This window comes from Canis lupus, chromosome 2 (assembly GCF_003254725.2).
Source record: "Canis lupus dingo isolate Sandy chromosome 2, ASM325472v2, whole genome shotgun sequence".
NCBI classification, from domain to species: domain Eukaryota; kingdom Metazoa; phylum Chordata; class Mammalia; order Carnivora; family Canidae; genus Canis; species Canis lupus.
Genome location: NC_064244.1, coordinates 13,220,238 through 13,243,059, shown reverse-complemented (window position 1 = coordinate 13,243,059; position 22,822 = coordinate 13,220,238). Strand labels below are relative to the sequence as shown.

Here is a 22,822-nt window from a genome sequence, read left to right as displayed (position 1 = left end):
AAGCCCACCTTTCAGTTCAATAGATAAAACAGACTGTTGATTTTATTAATACAACTAATCAGATTTCTGATTAGCCCTCCTCTTTGGTTACAAGTCAAAACACGTCTTTTATAAACTTTACTTTTATTTGCACACCACCTGTGGCTAGAACTCTGAAATACTTCACAAAATTTAGGTGCACGACTATCCACATAATTTAAATTTGTAAATCCAACAAAGAGAAGAAATACTTACCCAACTTGTGCTGCTTCCTTGAGTTTTGGTGAAGAGTAAAGAGGAACCTTGTAACACGGCCCAAGAAGACAACCAGTTCTTTCTGTAATTATAAAGACAACCAACTAAAGCTCTGCTATTCAGTTTTTCCAACCAAACTGAAAAATTACATATAACCTAGTTATCAATGTTGTCCACGATTTACATTCATTATTGACATTCTCACTGTTTTTACTGAGGACATAATGCTAACAGAATTACATTCATTTTATGGTTCCAAACTGACCATCAAGGCCCCCAACCAAATGAAGCTAACAGAGATATATTATTAGAATAATTATATACATAATTATGTCCACATAGCAATCCAGCACATTGACAATCAAAGGTACCAATTTATTTTGAAGTAGCATTACTTGAACTCTGTATCTGGCAAGAATTATTCATGATTAAAAACTAAGCAAACAAACAAAAAAAAAAAACTAAGCAAACATGTTCACCTCACCTAATTTTAAAAAAAAATTTTTTTTTTTTAATTTATGATAGTCACACACACAGAAAGAGAGAGAGGCAGAGACACAGGCAGAGGGAGAAGCAGGCTCCATGCACCAGGAGCCCGAAGTGGGATTCGATCCCGGGTCTCCAGGATCGCGCCCTGGGCCAAAGGTAGGCACTAAACCCGCTGCGCCACCCAGGGATCCTTCACCTAATTCTTTATAGATACAAATTATTTTATGTTTCTTGGCTATCTCCCTTCCCCTAATAAGGCTACACTAGGTAAGTGGTAGACACTAGGTACAACCAGTAGATACTAGGTACAATAAATTACATACTCACTGATCACTGGGGTTACTAAGATGAGGGTTTTTTTTATTGTCATAAATTACAAAATCAACACATATATATCAAAACTCTAAATATAAAAATGTATAAAGATGAAGGTTCCCCATTTCTTCTCCTTCAATCCACATTCCAGAGACAACCAATAATTACTTTATAAGGGAATTCAATTGATTGTCAGGCTAAAATGAATGTCAAATATGTCTACTACAAATTTATTAAGGCCTACCTTTACTGCCAAACATACCGACGAGTTTTTGAAAACTCTAAAGGCACTCAAAAGGTTTATTCTCTATTTTCAGAATGTAGAATTTAATATCAATTAGACCTATCTTATTATTTTATGTATACTTGAACTTCATGGATTAAAAGTGAAATTAAGTTTACTTCTATTGAGTTTCTATTTTTCCTTTTATTTCCTATTGATTTTACTTATGGTTGTTACTGCTACTTATTTGGTGAATGGCTATTCCTAATGATTAGATCTTTATTGTAGATTTATCCACAGTTTTTACCATTTTAAGTCCCCATCTTATGGCACTTAATGCTTTTCCCCCTGAAGTGAACAGTCTAAGATCCCTATTCTTGGGACACCTGGGTGGCTCAGTGGATGAGTGTCTAAAAGATTTATTTATTATGAGACACACACACACACACACACACACACACACAGAGAGAGAGAGAGAGAGAGAGAGAGAGAGAGAGAGAGAGGCAGAGACACAGGCAGAGGGAGAAGCAGACTCCCACAAGAAGCCTGATGTGGGACTTGATCCTGGATCCCAGGATCACATCCTGAGCCGAAGGCAGACGCTCAACCACTGAGCCACCCAGGTGTCCCAAGAAGGGATTTATTTTTATTTGGAAGTTTATTTTATACTCAATCTTCTATTTCTATAGAGAGTATCTACTAACTCCCTCCTCTGAAAAAATAGTAAAATCAATATATTTCCACTTTAAATAAACTTTTTGAATTTAGTTTTCAAAACTAGAAAAACTGTAGAACTAGTAATTATACCGAAGAATATTGGATATTTGAATACTGAATTAACAATAGTTGCCCCAAAGACTGAAGCACTCATGTAATGGAGTTACGAACAGAATTAGTCACATTTTTTTTCCTGGAAAATAAAAATGACCGATGGTCACACTATGGTTATTTATAGCTGAGTATTTGGCAGGTAGATATTATCTCAAAAATAAATGAAGTGAGTCTGTCATTTAAAGGACAGTATTTGTTGACAAAAAAATTGAAGCTTTCAAAGGGAAAGCAGAATTTTGGAAAACCTAGCATATCTGCCACTGTGAGGTTGACAATTTTCCAATATCTAATGACTTTTCTGATGATGTTACTGATCTGTTAATTCTTCTTAAGATTTTATTTATTTATGAATGAGAGAGAGAGAGAGAAAGAGAGAGAGAGAGACACAGAGACACAGGCAGAGGGAGAAGCAGGCTCCATTGCAGGGAGCCTGATGTGGGACTCGATCCCTGGTCTCCAGGATCAGGCCCTGGGCTGAAGGCGGCACTAAACCGCTGAGCCACCCGGGCTGCCCTGATCTGTTAATTCTTTGATATTATAAGATATGTCAACATTTGAAGAGTCAGCAAACTTATTGAACCAGTATTTTCCGAATCATTTACAAGATGCTAAAAAATCGTGTATAGGTAAGGAGTCCAAAATGCAACACAATCTTTGTGTTGACACATTTTTTAAGATAATATTAAATTCAGAGGTGGTAAAGCAGAGGATTCTGAGAAAGCATTAGCTTTATTTAAAAAATTTTTTTCAGGGGCACATGGGTGGCTCAGTCATACATTTCATGACAATCCTACGTACATATTAGAAAATACATTATTTGAAACCTTTTTATCATTTCTACTAGAATATAACTATATTCATAATTTTTATTTCAATCAAATAAAACATGTCAGAACATTAGTGATTTTTGTACTTACCGAACTTTTTTCCCATTTTCAGTAATTTTTGTTACATTTAATAATCCATATTTTTCTTGACCCTATGGAACAGAGTAATATCATTTATACATAATTCATATAGACAATGAGGTCCAATTTTTACATATGATTGAGTCAAACTGATCTGGTACTCTAAAAATTAGCTTAAAAAGATTAGTCAGTATGTAATATGCTTACTTCTAAAGTAAAGTACATTAGGAATACAATTTCCTAATACTTCTGTATAGTTATTTTCAGTAATTTTACAATTAAACCTTTCCTCTTCTTAAGTCCTGGCAGCCATAAGGCACTTTGCTATCAAATTAGATTTCCACACAAACACCACCGGTCAGCACTGGAAGAATGATTTATGACTTCCTGTTCAAAGAAAGTTATCTAATGCTATAATGATGAATACCTCAAAAAGGAATTATTTACTTTGCTGGGGGTTTTTCAGCAATACAGTTTGAAAATTATTTAAGATATTAACCTGCTTTGTCAAAATGTAAAAATAACTAGCCAGAACAAATGCAGTAACTGTATTAATACATTACTCAAAAGTAAATGTTACTATGCATAGTACTGGCCTTAAGGTGGCATTAAAAAACTCAGTATGTACTTCACTAAACATATTCTCAGATGATGAATTGGGGCTCTGGAAAAATACAGATATATTAGTTAGCTGATGCAAAAACAGTGGCAAAGCTTTATCACCAAACCCCATGAAGGTAAAAGCCACTTTGCTCAAGTTAATAGTCATCTTAAAATTCCTCCAGATGGAAGGAAGGAAGCACTTTCTCATTGCTTTAGCTTCTCATTGCATTAAACTCAACTGAATTTAAAGACAATGAGTTGGTGTCTATAGCAATCATCAATATTAGTAAGCACTTTAAGGGCATGACAGAGCAATGTTACTTCAACTGAAATATACAAAAACATAGAAAAAATATTCCCAATTCAGAATTTATTTCTATTTCATCATATCTCAGCTATTTTCTCAATGTACTTCCATTAGAAAAAGACACATCTTTCTTGAAAGGGAGATTAACTAATTTGGGGTACTAATAATGTTTAAAATATAATGTTTGAGGGAGGCCTGGGGTGGCTCAGCGGTTGAGCATCTGCCTTTGGCTCAGGGCGTGATCCTGGAGTCCTGGGATCGAGTCCCACATCGGGGTTCCAGCATGGAGCCTGTTTTCTCCCTCTCCCTCTGCCTATGTCTATGTCTCTGCCTCTCTCTCTCTGTCTCTCTCATGAATAAATAAAATCTTTTAAAAAAATTTTAAAAATAAAAATAAAATATAATGTTTGAAAGTTTTGCCTAGCCTGATAAAACTTCTCACCTATAGACAAAGCTGACAGAGTATTAATATTGGTTCATTTGTGGTATACGGAACTTGGGAAGTAGTCATATGAAATTTTACTGTAATTTTTTTGAAAAGCATAGGCTGGATCTCCTTAGATACACTGATACTTCTAAGTCTGATACTTCTAAGAGCTCTCTATTGCCTAACAAAAACATCACACAGTGATAAGTATGCACAAGATCCTAAGTAAGAACATTTCCAATTTACTCTCAGAAGCAGGAAGGAAAAAAAAAAAAAACATTCAAAGATACAAGAACTAAGTAAAACATTAATCTGAGAGGATGGCATTGCTTATGTGAGCTGGGGAGCAGGAATCAGAAGACCAGAGTCGAAATCACATCTGTAAAAATGCCAAAGCTGGAATTGTACAGGACAAAAGAACTGAGGCACAAGTGGAACAAGGGAAGAAAAGTAGAAGGGAAGCAATAGTGACAGAGCACAGAAGCTTGAGGATGAGACAGAGATTCTGTATTAGGGATTCTTACCTGAGTCAATGGATGAATTGAAACTGGTACAAAATTGTGTGTGGATAGTCTAGACACTGTTCAAGGGTCCAGAATGCTCATGAAATTCTTAGGGATTAAGACCCAAGGACTAATGCTCTAAGTATTAAGCACTCTAATTTGAACATAAAATAAGAATAAAATTTGCCACATCCAAAATTTACAAATACAAAAACATTTAGCATGCAACATGGGTAAGTGTGATGAGAAAGGTATGGAGAGAGGGAGTGAAGAAAAGGCTTCCTGGAGATCCCTGAGCTAAGGAATTAGCTAGATGGTGACAGCAGGAGATGAAAACAACAAAGTATAAAGGTACAGAAGTGAAACGAAAGAGCATTTCGTATTTGAGGGCCCTTCATTTCCCTCGAAGTACTAGGTGAGGTGAAGCAGCAAGGAAAAAAGGGAGTGCGATAAATGAAGTGAGAAAGGGTGTTGAAACAGGAACTGAGCAGAACACATTCTAGTAATTAGCACAGGAGATGGAGCTAGGGCAGCGACAGTGAGAAAGTGACAAGGGGCCAAATTTGAGAGACTCAAAAGACAGAACTGACAGGCATGGACAGGAGGAGGGTCAGAGAAGGAAGATCCAAGGAAAACTCCTAAGCTTCAACAATTGGCTAGATGGTGATATCTCAGTTTCAATGACACTGGTTTAGAGGAGCTTTCCCAGACCACTCTCAGGTAGGAGCACTTCTACCCCTCCATTATCTACCACTGCCCCCAGATTGTTCCTGTCATTGCACTTAATGCAAAGGACAACTACATATCTTTTATTCACAATCTATTTCACTGGGCTGTCCACAGGACCGTATGACCAATGTATACAGCATGCTGTTATTATTCACTGCTTACTTCACTGGGCTGTCCACAGGACCATACAACCAGTGCCTACAGCATGTACTTGATGTTCACAATATATATCTGTTGTAATTAGTCAACAAATTAGCAGTACTATTGCATGAAAGGAATATAAAAGAAGGCTGGTGATAGACAAAATAAAGCTTTAACTTTTAAACACTGATGTTGGGAAGCCCAGGTGGCTCAGTGGTTTAGCGCCTGCCTTCGGCCCAGAGCGTAATCCTGGAGACCTGGGATCAAGTCCCACATCAGGCTCCCTGCATGGAGCCTGCTTCTCCCTCTGCCTGTGTCTCTGCCCCTCTCTCTCTCTCTCTCTCTCTCTCTCTCTGTCTCTCATGAATAAATAAATAAAATCTTTAAAAATAAACACTGATGTTTCTGAATTTGATATAAAAGTGCTGAGTAGGCAGATGAATAAAAAAGGTTTGGCTATACAGGTGAAAGATTTGGAGGAAAAATTTAGACAGATTTTGAACATACTATTTGGTGTACTTTCACTACTTAATAGGATTCAAAAATAACCGATGTTTTTGTGGTCATTAAAAAAAATCCATAAAAATATTTTGATAAATCTTGCAAAAAAAATGCCCATATTCACACATAGTATTTCTTAGTCTAAATATAGTTGATACTCCAAAGGAAAGTTCATATTGAAAATAGCAGAAATGTTTTAATAAGGACTGGCAAAATATGCTTAAATTTTAATTGAAATGACTGTACTTAAATTATCCTATCCTAATAAGGAAGGAAAACAAGACAATGTTTGTTCTATTAAGTAATCTGAGAAAATTTCCACAGGCTCATAATCACTTTGCAGGCTCCAGAATTTTTTTATTTTTTATTTTAAAGCATGGAGCCCCACATGAGGCTGGAACTTAAGACCTAAGCTGAGATCAACAGTCAGATGCTTATCTAAATGAGCCACCCAGGTGCCTGTGTAGGCTCCAGAATTTCCAACGTATTCATTTAGTAAAACAGGCATTTCCAATTTGGCTAACAATTATTATATACCAAAATCAATACAACCCATCAAAATCCTTATCTTTGGTTAATCATGCAATTATAAGGTTTTTTTTAATACAAAGTTAAATAACTTGGCACAGTGATCTAGTAGTTGAAGAAGAACCAGGGTAATGGAACTTCCAGAACAGGAAGTTGATAGGGAGGGAATACAAACTAGTAGTTGCCAGGGAAGAGGAAAAGGTGATGGGGAAATAAATGAGTGAATGCTTAACAGGTGTGGGTTGCCCTTTGAGGTAATGAAAATGTTCTGAAATCAGGCAGAAGTGATTGCTGCACACATTGTAAATATACTGTATGCCATTTAAATGTATACTCTAAAATGGTTAACGACTAATTTTCTGTTATATGAATTGCACCTCAATAAAAAAAATATTTTAGGGGTACCAGGGTGGCTCAGTTGGTTAAGCATCCAACTCTTGATTTCAGGGATTGATCAAGCCCTGCATCGAATTATGCACTGAGTGTGGAGCCTGCTTCAGATTCTCTCTCGCCCTTTCCCGATGCCCCTCCCTCTTTCTCATTCTCCCTCTCCTCCAAAAAAAAAAAGGTATTTATTTTAAAGAACTAGAGCTTTAAAAAATTAGATGTTTAAGTCATGTTTTTTTTTTTTTAAAGGCTTTAGAAAGTATTATTCAATGAGGGAAAAAAAAAAGAGCAAAAATGTCCACTAATGCTTTTGCTAAAGAAAGTATTGAACCATTCTTTTCTCCAATGCATTTTAGTGCCATAATTGGAAATACAGGGTCAGAAACTCATTTCCAAATTATATATTCTAAAATTTTATTCAGCATTCAGTGATTGGAAACTTTAATATGCACATTTATCTGGAGTATTACTCAGTCATAAAAAAAATAATGAAATCTTGTTATTTGCAATGACATGGATGGAGCTAGAGAGTATTATGCTAAGCAAAATAAATCAGAGAAAGACAAATAGCATATGATTTCACTCATATATGCAGTTTAACAGAATAAAACAAAGGGGGAAAGAGAGAGGGGGGGAGAGAGAGAGAGAGAGAGAGAGAGAGAGAGAGAGATGCAAAACTAAGAAATGGTCTCTTAACTATAGAGAACAAACTGATGATTCCCAGAGGAGAGGCAGATGGGGAGATGGGTCAACTAGGTGATGGGGATTATGAAGTGTACTTGCTGTGATGAGCACCAGGATATGTGTGGAAGAGTACTGAATCACCATATTGTGCACCTGAAACTAATATTGAACTGTATGTTAACTGGAATTTAAATAAAAAATTAAAAAAAATGCTCATCAGTCATAGACACACTTGTACAAACAGCTTTTTTCTTAGATCAGCCATAAAATCCTATTTAACCTACACTGAACTTGTACAGAAACAGAACACTGATCTTTTTAAAAAGTATATGCTGGCTATTTCAAAAAAAGGATTTGAAGGGGCCACAAAAAATAACAATAATGTATCTGAAAATTGGAAATGAAACAAGAAAAAAATGAACATGTTTAATATTAAGAAATGGAATTTTAAATCTGGTTTGATTAGATTACATGAAAACATCATGCTAAGTGCATAAAGTCTATCAAAAAAGACCAATATTATAGGATTCTGTTTTTTAAATTTTTATATCTTAAAGATTTTTATTTATTTATTCATGAGAGAGACAGACGCAGAGTCACAGGCAGAGGGAGAAGCAAGCTCTCTGTGGGAAGCCCGATGTGGGACTCGATCCCAGGACCCCAGGATCATGACCTGAGCCAAAGGCAGACACTCAACCGCTGAGCCACCCAGGGGTCCCTATAGGATTCTATTCTTACAAAATGTCCCAAATACTCAAATCTAGTGAGACACAAAGTAGAGTCCTGGTCATTCAGAGCTTGGTGAGACATGGAGCTAGAGGGGTGGTACCAAATGTGGTTTCTTCCTGAGATGAAAATATTCTAAAATTGACTGTGATGATGGCTATCTGATGTATCTGAATATATTAAAACAACCATGTAACTGTACACTAAGTCAGTAAGTTGTACATCTGAATTACATTTCAATATGAATTACATTTCAATAAAGCTTTTAATAAAAATAATACAGAAGAGACTGAAGAGGTAGGTGGGCAATCTGCAAGATTTTAAGATGACACCAGGTAGCTAACACTGATTACAGTGTTATTTTTGTTCCTAAATTTGTAGCTTCCTTTTTCTTACTAGCAAGCCTTCATACGAACCAGATTTTAACTCACAGAGGGAAGACATCTCCCTGTATGAACTGGGTAAGAGGGAGAAACATGGGTGAGATTCAGTGGAAATAGCTCAAGTTGAGAAGAGGGAACAGAGGAGCAAGAGATGGAAAAGCCAAGGAGGGCAAAAGCCTCCACAGGGAGAGGCAAGGCGGCATGGAAGAGGTGCCCTCTGGAGTGGGAAAGGAGAGCTCTATATTTAGGTGAAAAAGAATGGACTCAGGTAGAATTCACAAAGCTATTTCAACTTTCATTCCAAGACAAAAGAATGAAAGAGAAAAATACTGATGAGGCAGTTCCTTGTGGGGGCCAGCAGGGGGTATCGTGAGTCCAGAATGGTCCAGTTTGCTGTCAAACTAATGTTTGGTTTGGGAGGGGTAAAATGGTTTAGGAGATAATTTGCAAACTGTCCTTTTAACTCCATGTGAAACATTTGCAACTTCATGTCTCTAAGCTAACCTAGAGGTTCCTTTTTACCAACATGTAAATAATTTTTTTTTTTTTTTTTTTTTTTTTAAGATTTTATTTATTTATTCATGATAGTCACACAGAGAGAGAGAGAGGCAGAGACACAACAAGCAGAGGGAGAAGCAGGCTCCATGCACCGGGAGCCCGACGTGGGATTCGATCCCGGGTCTCCAGGATCGCGCCCTGGGCCAAAGGCAGGCGCCAAACCGCTGCGCCACCCAGGGATCCCAACATGTAAATAATTTATAGTCTCTTTGGCAATTATATATTACCTCTATTTAGAATAAATTACAAAGATTTCTGCTCTTTTCTAAATGTACTGGTAAGACAGTACTGTAGTAACACCTTAGATTCATACAATAATTCTCAACACCGCCACTTTTTATATTTAATACTTATGCACCCAGGACAGTGTTAAATAATGCAAAAGACAAAAAAGAGAAAAGTAGTCACTATGTATCCTTTAGTAGGAGTTTATTTAAAATCTCAGTAGGGAAATGAGGGGTACATGAGGTAACGTTCACACTACTGGATAAGTGACTTGGAAATTCAGGAAAAAAAGAAAAGATCATTATTAGGCTAACATTAGTCCGGCAAGGCCCCTTAAGCCAGTCTTAAAAGCTTTTCTAACTTTAAGTATGGAAAAGCCACGGATGTTGTAGGCGGGGGAACCACCTGAGCAATGTCAGAAGGAAATGTGTACAATATGTGGTATGAACCATAAAAGATCTGATTCAGTTAGGGAATGGGCAAAGAGTTAGAAAAATAAAAAAACATCTGTGGAAACCTTTGCCTCTAAAAAAATCAGAAGTACTGAACAGCTAATATATGGTACACAGTAGGTACTGTGATTACTCTATTCCTGCTCTAACGAAACTTTTCTTTGTCTATTAGGGAAGACAGACACAAATAGAGGGTTTAAGGTTTCTACAGGAAATAAAAAAACGAAAAGTGTTATTCTATTTAATATAACCAAGCAACATAATTAAATGCTATAAAGAGTATTACAGAGAAATCTGACCAAATCTAGAAGATTCGAATAAAATTCTCTGAGGAAGCAAAATCTGAACTGAACTCTAATGAATTAACAGAAGTAAACAGGCAAAGGTGGGAGAGAATGGTTCAGTGGGCAGAGGAATGACATGTGCCAAGACCTCAAGCTGAAAGGCAGGCTCTTTTGAGGAAAGAAGTTCTGTGCAGCTGGAGGAAAACAACCAAGGAGAGGAGGACACAAGAATATGAGGTGAGGCTGGAGAGGCAGTCAAGTGTCAGAGCACTCTATGTCTCAGAGTTCTCATTAAAAATTTTGGCCTTCACTCTAAAAGAAAAGGAAAGCCACTGAAGGGAATAGCAGAGCCAGTCAATTATAGGAGGGATTACAAATACACAGATCAAGCAAACTTTCACCTGAGTTAAACCAGGTCTCTGAAGAGAAGTTTTCAGTTTAGAGCAAACTAAGTTGAGTTCCATATCTCTCATAGTCATCTGTAATCGACTGGGCACTGTATTTAACAGCACAGAAAAAGAGTGGAGCCTGTGCTCATGAAGGAGGAGGGAAACACTGCTTACCTTTGGACTGTTGGCCTGAGGAGAAAAGATTAAAGTATAATTTGATAGTATTTTCCAGGGATTTTACGTTTATTTTTTTAAAGATCAAATATGATTTTGTCACTTGCAAATATGGCAATATAAATTAATCATGAAGATACCATATTTTGCATAAAAAGGGGCTCTTAGGTCTATAAAGCTGATTACATTCTTAATTTAAACCTATTTTAATTGTGATTATTATCTTTAAAACCAACGGAAGTTATTAGAAGCCCAAGAAATATTTAAACATTGAGAGAAAAATTAATTTACTGAAACTGATTGAAATAATGGGACTATATTATACTATATGCTATCATACTAACTGTATCTTGGTGCTTTGGTGAAGAGGGAGAAGATTCATTTTCAGGAAAGCAGGGTTTTGAGGCAGTTGGAGATTCCTACAAGAAATAAGTAATGAAAAATGTTACTCTATTTTATATCATTATATTTCTCCCTCTATTCATGGTGGGAGAGCTTAATAAGGGAAGCTTAATTTTTTTTCCTAGTTATCTCCTTTCTATATTCAGCTAGGAAATTAATATGGTACTGATCTGCAAACTACAGATGTCTTAAAGTTTATGAAATACGGCCTACTTTATACTAATTATAGTTTATTTTAAATACTACGTACAGAATTACTCAAAAGAAATGATGCATGTTGCCTTAAAACCATGATGTTGTATTAGCTTGAACTGACCACATTTAAAATAGGTAAAATCTAAACATTTAAGGATAAAAATCTAATAGTCGCCATACAAACTGGCTCTTGGTGAAGTCAGCGTGAATACCCAGGATTAGGCAAGTCACAGGAAAGATGTGGCAACTGCCAGAATGAGAACTTTACTTAAGTCAATGACTACATAGGACATTAAATTAAATTACTATTAATATTTAAAGTAATTTACAGATATCTTTCTATTTTTATAGATAAACAAGATCTTTTTAAATGCAAAGAAACTTTAAAGATTAGTAACTCACTAGAAAAAAACGTTTTAATGTGTAAGCCTACAAGAATATATAATATGAGCAAATCAATAACGTGCATTTTAAAAGCAATTCAGCTTTGTCAATATTAAAACACACTATGTGATTTCTACCACAGGTGTTTATAAGACTCTTCATAGAGGACAAAGCTGAAGAAACACATTTTTGATACCAATAGCCAAGCTCCATTTAAATCTTTTCCATTCCCCTAAATACTTTGAGTAATCTCAGGAAAAGTAATATTAGAAAAATCATATGCCAACACCTATTATTAATTTTCTTATAAAACCAAATAATGTCTTTGCATATTCATCTCTACATCTCTCAGTCTACCATGCTTATGAAACCGGACAAGGTACTGTTAACAATACACAAATTGTTAAAAAAAAAAAAAAAAAAAAACAATACACAAATTGTTAACTCCATATCCACTGATTGGAAAATAATCTTCAGGTTTATACCTTATAAAATCTGTAAACACAAAAACTAGATAGCAGTGAAAGTTTACCAAGAAAATCCTTGAAGGGACAATCTTACGAATCAAACATCCAAGGCCTATACTACTAATGAAGAAAATATTAAAATCATATCAAATTATATATTTACAAAAAAATTACACATAATATCCAAATCTAGTACAGCCTCATTTAAGTATTTTTTTCCACTTCAGAGGTTTCACTTTTCATTTCTTGACTTCTTTATTGTTAACTCCATATCCACTCATTGGAAAAAAATCTTCAGGTTTATACCTTATAAAATTTGTAAACACAAAAACTAGATAGCAGTGAAAGTTTACCAAGAAAATCCTTGAAGGGACAACCTTATGAATCAAACATCCAAGGCGTATACTACTAATGAAGAAAATATTAAAATCATTATCAAATTACATATTTACAAAAAATTACACATAATATCCAAATCTAGTATAGCCTCATTTAAGTTACTTTTTTTCCACTTCAGAGGTTTCACATTTCGATTTCTTGACTTCTACAGGAATGTCTGATATTAAAAGTTTGGAAAAAAGATGAAATAAAGATTTGATGACCCACAAAGCAAAAAATAAGTGAATGGTAATCAATTTATTTTTCATAGGATTGTCCTACAGAAATAAAAATACAGCAAATGCAGTAATAATGAATGTACAAGAATTATAACTACTTATAACAAAAAAATAACTACTTACAACAAAGATTTTAAACTTATATAATTTATGTATATTTATAAATGTATGTGCCTACATAAATATATCTTAAATGTCTACAACCAACAAGTTTTAGTAAAAACCATACATAAGCAGAAACAGATGCACCCACACATATACACGCACACAGACATATACGAATCTATGTCCTCCAACGTTGTCTGACAACTTAATTAGGACTTATATCATCATAACAGTATTTGCTACATTATATTAGGTTTCTTTATTACGTTTCAAGCTATACACTCTTTAATCTTCATCATCTATTAGTCAGCTAGTTTGTTCACGTACAGACCCTCTTTCCTAACCTCAAATCTTAAAAATATGTATACTAGGTAGTGATAATAAATAGAAAAATTTACTTGATGAAGTAATTACCTAGAATTTCATTTATAAAGGTTAAGATGCAGGTAACAAAAAAAAGACATTTCTACCAAAGATAAGTAAATCTCTGGTCTCAAGAAAATCATGCTCTCACAATTCTGAAACACTCATTAAGAACAGAAACGTCATGAGAACTTCAGGCAAGTTATTCTAATAACAGACTGAAAATAAATCTCAAAGATTTTAAAAGTAAGACATTTTAAGTCTATATCAGCAAAACAATCACTGTTCTAAAATGAAGAGCAGTGGAGTTGGTTCAACAATGGCTTTTGTATTAGAGCATTATATATGACAACATTTACAAGCCTTTGTGTACACTGAACTGTTATCTGGCTCTTGGAGTTAAATGAATTTTCTATTAAAATCTCTAGGAATCTTAGCTACTCACGTTATTCTCAATGCTAAAATAGTTTCAAGCATTCTTCTTCAATAACACAAATTCCAGAATTTCTTTCCTTTGGTATGCCCTCTATGTTCAAATCACATAATAACCTTACAAAACATAAATTATAAACTGGTCTACTACTTTGTTGTTCTATTAATCTCTTATACACAACGTGTGTAGACTGTTTCTAACAAAAAGTCTTCCATTGAATTTCACGAAAACCAAAATTACAGTCACACACACACAAAAAAAAAAAACCCAAAAACTTGTTTTGACTGATTGAGGTAATTTATAAAGGAATTTACAACTGGAAGTACCACTGAGAAACATGCCTTAGGGAAAGTTCATTCTGTTTTCACTAACAACCTGAAAATGCAGGAAACCCGTTAATTATGCCAAAAGAGAAGTCTGATGGTAAAAGAAAAAAAAGAGTCCTTAGCGACAGATGTCTTTTTAATTTTTAATTTTTTTTTTGACAGATGTCTTTTTAAAATAAGCTTTTCAATTTTAGAGTGTTACCATTATTCTCACATTCTTACATTAGTATGGTTAATGTTCTATAAATTCATGCAAAAAATTTCCTACTCCATCTCTAAAATGAAGCTATAACACAAAGAGAAAACTCACAAGGAAGGTAAAAACTTCATGGGTTTTCCATTCTGATGTTTGCATCAAAGTTTTTCCCTTATTTGAAACAGAGAATATTACTTCTCAGATTAATAAAAGAAGTCTCTTTATGCAGAGAACAATTAGGGAAACAGAGGAGTGGGATTCCACTTCTCTCAAGGGATTAAGAAATTAAATGTCTTTACTATTAAAACCTCCTAGAGACTGAAGACAAACAATAGCAGATATACGACTTTAAAACAGAGTTACCAAAAATATCTATCACCTACTAGGCTCAAGTGTATGCATTATTAAGCCACAGATGAGTCAGTCCACTGTGCAAAAATCAATAAGCTGCAAAAACCAAAACCCATTCCAGGACAAATTGATGCTATATACAACAGTAGTCACCAAAGTAGGAGATTCAGCTACAGAGAAAATAAAAGTACAAAGAATAAAGAACTTAACAAAATTCTCAACAGATTTTCTCAGAAAGTCCTACCTTGTCATTGGTGTCCAACACAATGGTGCTATGTCTCCACTTTGTTAATACTATCGGTTCCTGCAGCCGCCTGTCCAAGCTCCTACTTTTAATAATTTCTCTTTGCTGCTGAGATGAAGCATTATACTAAAAACAAAAGACAAAAAAAATAAAATTATACTTCATAATTGATAGAAGCAGAAATGGAATCTAAACAGGACACAAGATGCTTGGCAAAGTTCATCACAGGAATTCTTCTGACTTCCATTTTCTCATCTTTGACCATATTGTAGCTCAACTGAGATGATCAGAGATTTCAGTGTTGGGGAGACCAAGTTAATGTTGTTTGGCAAAATATTTAGTCTCTCCATGTCTTAGTTTCATCAAGTGGGAAACAGACATAATAGAAATATCTCATTCACAGAAGCGTTGTAAAAATTAAGCTGTATAAAAAGGGCCAAATATTGCCCTAATAGTAGGTTATCAATAAACGTTAGTTATCATAATTTATAAAATGAGGTCACTGGACAAATTATTTTTTTTAATGTTCCTCCTCTCTTGAAAATCCACGAGTTCAGAGGATCCCTGGGTGGCTCAATGGTTTTAGTGCCTGCCTTCGGCCCAGGGCGTGATCCTGGAGTCCTGGGATCGAGTCCCACGTCAGGCTCCCGACATGGAGCCTGCTTCTCCCTCCGCCTGTGTCTCTGCCTCTCTCTCTATGTCTATCAATAATAAATAAATAAATAAATAAATAAATAAATAAATAAATAAATAAATATTAAAAAAAAAAGAAAATCCACGAGTTCAATTTTTGGTTTAGGTTTTAAAAACAATTATATATATAACAGCATCCTCACATTTAATGGGCTGCTTTTATTTTGGCTTTTATTTATAGGCCAAACATACTATTATTTGTTTCTCTGAAGTTGTTAAACATAACCAGGTCAGAAGGCAGAGACTGTACTAGTTTGAAAGACTAATCCTGAATACGTCAGTTGTATACAAAGAATAGACAATAATTGCTCCCAAAAAATAACATAAAATTAAGAACACATCTGTAAGATATTAAAGTATGTGTTTGAAATGTCAAGTAGATCACTCATATTCCAGAAATATGAGTTTTAAGAGGTATGCTGCTGGGGATCCCTGGGTGGCTCAGCGGTTTAGTGCCTGCCTTCAGCCCAGGGCATGATCCTGGAGTCCTGGGATCAAGTCCCGCATCAGGCTCCCTGAATGGAGCCTGCTTCTCCCTCTGCCAGTGTCTCTGCCTCTCTCTCTCTCTCTCTCTCTCTCTCTGTCTCTCATGAATAAATAAAATCTGGAAAAAAAAAAAAAAAGTATGCTGCTTTATACAGCCAATTTCTTTTCCTGAAAGCAAAGAATATCAAATACCTATCTACTTCTCCCACCCCTAAGAAGCCCAATAAATCTTAAAATTTTAATGATTCATTATCATTTCAGTAAAATTATAGGAATGTTTTTAATATTAAAGAATCTTCCAACATCTTTCTCCACAATATGTCATTTCTTTAATTCCCCAAAATGAGCCTACACACACTCCCTAAACTATCTCCCAAATTTAATTCTTCACATTAAAATTTGCCAAAGACAGGCAATCACATATGGCATTTGCTTTTAAATCACTGTTGCTTAACAAATAGCAATCTTAAAATTTGTCACAGAAGTTCATAAAGGGATCATTTCTAGAATGAACAGAGATGAAACTTAAAGGCTACCCCCAAAATATTCTGTGTCACAAATCTCTAAGTGAAAAGAGACCTAAACTGAGCTATGTTTTCAATAAAATCATCATTAGCAATAATTAAGATGTATAGTTGTGTAGAAGCATGTGTGTGAACTTTAATGGATACACCTATATTAGCTTATGAACTTTATAATTACTACAGTTGTTTAGAAATCCTTTCTGTGTAGCAACAAAAATGTGAAACTAAACAGCAATAATGGCAATAATTGCAACTATAAACATGCTGGTAGTTTTATCAGGCAACAATATGTTCACAAAAACAAAGCATAAATAAAATGTCAGATATAAAATATAGACAGAAGACAAAAACAAAGTGTCACAGAATTAGAAAAAGGAAAAACAACAAGACCCCACAGTTAAAACATGTGTGTGTGTGCATGCACACGCACACACACACACACACACACACCCCCCAGGTAACAAGATGGCTAAGTTTAAAACTTTTCTAATCCCTAAAAAACAAAAACAACTTTTTCTAATCTCTTTAAAAATACCTTTTAAGAATTTTAGATGAATTTTTATTTGAATTATTTCAAAATTACAAAAGAATAATAACCATAATGAAAACTCACCATCGAGTTTTAGCATATTTAATATAAAACAATTGCTTTAGGAATCTTTAGGGGGGAGAAAAAATAAATATAGATGTATTAGATGCCCTCTGAATATATTTTCCAGATTCCATTCCTCTCCCTCTTTCCTCAACAGCACATATAACTTAGTGGTCATCATTGTCCTCACACTTTGATACATACTTATGTCGCTATACATTCACACACTTCTGGAGTTTTAAAATTTATATAAATGGGAGTCATACCACATGCATCATTCTTCAACTGCTTTCTGCATTCAACGTTATTTTATTTTTAAGATTTTATTTATTTATTCACGAGAGAGACAGACAGAAAGAGAGGCAGAGACACAGGCAGAGGGAGAAGCAGGCTCCATGCAGGGTGCCTGATGTGGAACTCGATCCCAGGACTCCAGGATCATGCCCTGAGCCGAAGGCAGATGCTTAACCACTGAGCGACCCAGGCATCCCTCAATGTGATTTTTAAAAACATATCCATGCTGGTGAGTATGCAGTTCTAACTCATTTATTTTCACTAATGTTGATATAATTTAACCATTTTGCTACAAACGGATATGCCCTAAGGTGGTAATACTAATTTACACTTCTACCAGCAGAACAGAATGGCTTGCACTACCCTACTTGGTACTGTTAAGTATGTATGCACTTGTGTATATAAAATAAATGTTAAGTACACATACACATTTAAAAATGTGACAGGTGAAATGTTAGCTAGTTGTTTTAATTTATATTTTCTGATTACCTTAAACTTGGATATCTTTTCATATACGTATTTCATGTATTTCTTCTTCTGGTATTGCTTAGTCATATATTTTGCCCAATTTCAACTGGGCTTTCTTTTATTTTTTTTTTAATTTTTTTTTTTTTTGGGGGGGGGGCTTTCTTTTACACACAGAAAGAAACCAGGAAGTTACTTTGGCTTCTAAAGCATTTGTAAGCTACGTGAGTTGAATATATTTTTTCCTAGTTTGTAGCTCAGTTTTTCCCCTTAATGTATGGTACTTTTTATTATATTAAGACAAGTGTTTTGTTTAATTTGATGTAATCACATCTGTCAATGTTTCCTTTTATAGTTTTTCCTTATTATAGTTTTAAGAAGTCCTTCCAGGGGTGCCTGGGTGGCTCAGTAGGTTGTGGGTCTGCCGTCCGCTCAGATCATGATCCCAGGGTCCTGGTATCAAGCCCCATATCGGGTTCCCTGCTCTGCAAGGGAGTCTGCTTCTTCCTCTGCCTCTTCTTCTTCTTTTTAAAAGATTTTATTTATTCATGAAAGAGAGAGAGAGAGAAAGAGAGAGAGAGGCAGAGACACAGGCAGAGGGAGAAGCAGGCTTCACGGAGGGAGCCCAACATGGGATTCAATCCTGGGTCTCCAGGATCAGGCCCTGGGCTGAAGGCGGCGCTAAACTGCTGAGCCACCAGGGCTGCCCTCCTCTGTCTCTTCTCTTACTTGTTCTCTCTCTCAAATGAATAAACTTAAAGAAAAGAAAAGAAAAGAAAAGAAAGAGAAAAGAGAAAAAAAGAAGAGAAAAGAAAAGAAATCCTTCCTACTTTGAAGTGAAAGGTATTTATGTATCTTTCTGTAGCTTTTAAAGTTTTGCTAATTACATTTCTCATCTACCTGGAATTAATCATCAAGTGTGAAGTGAGGTCAAGGTCTATATTTCATTTTTTTTCACGTGAATAACCAATAATCTTAGCAACATTTATTGCACAGTCCATGCTTAATCCACTGATTTATAATGCTATACATCTGAGTTTTCTACTCTAGTTTCTTTCTCAACTGGTCTATTTCACTATACGTGTGCTCTTACTACCTTATCTTCATCACCAAAGCAAGAACTCCATCCCTCACACGCCCTACCTCCCGTTTTCAGGAATATTTTGGTTTTTCATAGACGTTTGAGCATCAGTCCCCAAAACGTGGAGAGGGAGAAAGTAAATGAAAATGCAGTGAATTTATAGATTAATGTGGGCACTGTTACAACAGTGAGCCTCCTGATGCAAGATCACAATGGTAAACTATACCATTTATTCAGGTTTTAAGTCCTTCAATTCTGCTCTGAAATTTTCTTCATTAAGATCTTGCAAACCAGGGCACCTGGGTGGCTCAGTTGATTAAGTGTCTGTCTTAGGTTCAGGTCATGATCTCAAGGTCCTGGGATCAAGCCCCAAGTCAGGCTCTCTGCAGTGTGGGGAGTCTTCTTCTGCCCCTCCCACCACTCATGCTCTCTCCCTCTCTCAAATAAATCTTTAAAAAATAAAAATCTTACAAACCCTTTATAGGCATATTTTTAGTTACAACTTTTGTTGTTACTGCTGCTGCTAATGTAAAGAGGATCTTTATTTCTATCACGTTTCAAACCTGACTTTTTACTAGAGAGATGGGTAGTTTTTTATGTTGATTTTATAACCAGCAACTCTGCAGAATTCTCAATAGCTTTGAATTTCTAATCAAAACAACAACTGTATCTTTCTTCTCTATTTTATTTTTTTTACTTTGTTGAATAGAAGCAGTGATTTTAAAAAAGTTCAAATCTGATTCCTAATTCTAAAGAGAAAGCTTCTGTCACCTCACCATGAAGTATGAAATTTACTGTAAATTATTTGACAAATAACCTTTAGAATGATGTAATATATAGCAGTACATCACTTCTTGTAGAAGCAAATACTGGGGTCATGGTTTTTTTATCCTTTGTCAAAGAACAGGGGTGTTTAGACCGTTTATATTTAATGTAATAGGGATCCCTGGGTGGCGCAGCGGTTTGGCACCTGCCTTTGGCCCAGGGCACGATCCTGGAGACCCGGGATCGAATCCCACGTCGGGCTCCCGGTGCATGGAGCCTGCTTCTCCCTCTGCCTGTGTCTCTGTCTCTCTCTGTGTGACTATCATAAATAAATAAATAATTAAAAAATATATTTATATTTAATGTAATAGTATACAGACTTTAAGTCTGCCATTTTAGATGTTTTCTATCTTGTAACTCATTCATGTTTCTCCTTTCTTGCCTTCCTATGGGCTACATGAAAAGTTTTTACTATTCTATTTTAATTCATCTATAGTTTGAATCTTTTACTAGTTTTTAGCCCTTGTTTTAGGGATTACAATTCACATATCACCATCTACTATCAACATTTTACTATTTCAAATGAAATGCAAAAATCTTACCAAAAATTACATCATTTCATTCTCCCCTATTTATGGTATTCAGCTGTTGTATCATCTCTACCTATGAGTACTTCAGAAATGTTTCAGAATGAGTTCATTTGAAATGTTTCGAATGTCAGACATAATTTTTAAAACTCAAGACAAATCTCCTCAGATATTCAACCTTTCCATTGTTGTAACCTCTTCATTTCTGATGTTTCAAGTTTTCTTCAATTATCATTTATTTCTGTGTGAAAGACTTCATATAGAAATTCTTTGCAGACATGATGTTGGTAACAAATATCTTCGTTTACTTTCATCTGAAAATATCTTATTTTACTTTCATTCCTGAAGAGCATTTTTGTTGAATGTACAATTACAGGTTTACAGTTTTTTCTTTTAGCACTTGAAAAATGTTATATCACCTCCTGCTGGCTTCATGATTTCTGGTAAGACATCTACTGCCATTCAAGTCATTATTATCTATAGATACTGTGTTGTTTCATTGAGCTGCTTTCAAGATTATTTTAGGAGGAAAGGGAAGAGGAAGTCTTTAGTTCTCAGAAATCTGAATAGTAGGTGCCTACATGTGGATTTCTTTAGGTCTATCCTGTTTATTAGTGTTACTCAACTTCTTGATTTCTGTTGGTTTATCTTTTGCCAAATTTGGGATGTTTTCAACACTGTTTCTGCAAATATTTTTGAACCTCACACTCTTTCTTTCTTCTCTTCTTCTAGAACACTGATGAAATGAATATTAAATCTTTTGTATCTTCCCAAAGATTTTTGAGGCTCTGTTCATTTTTAAATTTTTAATTCTATTTTTTTGGTGCACATGCCCATTGGTGACATATTTGCTCATAAATAAATCATCAGGGAAAGCAACTCATATGACCAAATTCAAAGAACAGCAGAATATACCCTTACCCACAGTAGGAGGCCTTTACAAAGGTACACAGCGAAGAGCACTAAAACAGAAGTGGGTAAAGAATGGATCCAATGATGCAATCTATCATGGTAGGTAATCTGGTCTATTACCGTTTGGTGGCTGTAATGATTGTCTCCCTATGTTGAAGTTCTGCACACCCAGCAAAAAATATGTCAAGATGTAAATGTTTTTTATTTATCTTGGTCAGTATTTATGGCATATTTTCCAGTTATAAGATTCATGCTTTCCTTCAATTTTAGAAAATTCCTGGAAATTATATTTTTAAATATCATTTCCCCTTCTTTCCTCCATTCTCCTCTTCTGGATTCCTAGCTTATCAATATAGGAAACTTCCCACCCATCTTCCATTTCTCTTAGCTATACTTAAATATTTGTTATCTTCCTGCCCTTCTGTTTGTATTACTGACTGCATTTTTTATTGCAATGATGAGTTTTTCATCTGAAATCTTTCTAATTCATTTTTTATCATATTCACCTATTCAGATATCATTTGGTTTTTTTCCCCATAATTTCTAGTTCTTTTTGAAGGAAAGCCTCCATCCATAACGTATTTAAAATCTTTATTAAGTTATCTACAAAATTAATTTTAACTGGAATACAATGTTCTGATTGATTTTTTCATGCTTATATTAGCATTGGGTTCTTCATGTGTTTTACTTGGAATTTTAAATAACAGACTCATTTTCAGCTGAAGATGCTTTGTTTTGTTCTCTTTTCATTCATCCTATTTTTCCTTCCCAGTCCTTCCTCTAGTCTAGTTTTATGGTACCCTTCACCTATACCCAATCTAGAGCCAGGTATGCACAAATGTATGTGTGTACATACTTTGTCTCACTTAGTTGTCATATATAAATGCTTCTTTCTAAATTTATAACAAACTTCTTGAGGATAAAGACCATGCCCTGTGCATTTGCATTCATGATAACATCTATACAGTGCTGGCCACCAAACATGTATTCAGAAAACAGGAGCTAAGTTTCTATCATTTGCACTGGGAGTTACGAAACTATCTGACAGAACTTAAGTTTGAATTTTTTTTGTTTTTAAGTTTGGATTTACTAAGTGGTAAATTACTTGGGATACAAAATTTAACTATAATTTTCTTTATCATATAGTAAAAATTATTAAGTAGTAGTTCTAAAACACTTTGCCTTATTTCCTCATTCCCACTGTACCCAAATCAAACCTTCTCCTCACATCCAATTTAATTAGAAGTTCAAGAAACTGCCCATTCTGATTTAATCCTAAGTGGCAAATAGTGGCAGAAAATGAAATAATACCACAAACTAATGACTCAATAATGATCAC

At 34.9% G+C, this 22,822-nt stretch overlaps 1 protein-coding gene across 9 annotated transcripts in view; it reads right to left on the bottom strand.

The window, feature by feature from the left end:
- The window catches only part of ARHGAP12 (Rho GTPase activating protein 12), a 147,761-nt gene that overhangs the window by 44,391 nt on the left and 80,548 nt on the right, over nucleotides 1–22,822 (bottom strand). For 5 of the 9 annotated variants that reach the window (XM_035712971.2, XM_049097128.1, XM_049097145.1 and 2 more), the window contains 4 exons: nucleotides 15,085–15,210; nucleotides 11,346–11,420; nucleotides 3,010–3,071; nucleotides 235–316 (listed from right to left, as the gene is read on the bottom strand). In XM_035712971.2, coding sequence (XP_035568864.1) covers nucleotides 235–316; nucleotides 3,010–3,071; nucleotides 11,346–11,420; nucleotides 15,085–15,210 — 345 coding nt within the window. The remainder of the gene's footprint in view (nucleotides 1–234; nucleotides 317–3,009; nucleotides 3,072–11,345; nucleotides 11,421–15,084; nucleotides 15,211–22,822) is intronic. The other 4 variants (XM_049097142.1, XM_049097146.1, XM_049097119.1 and 1 more) reach the window with 1 other exon arrangement.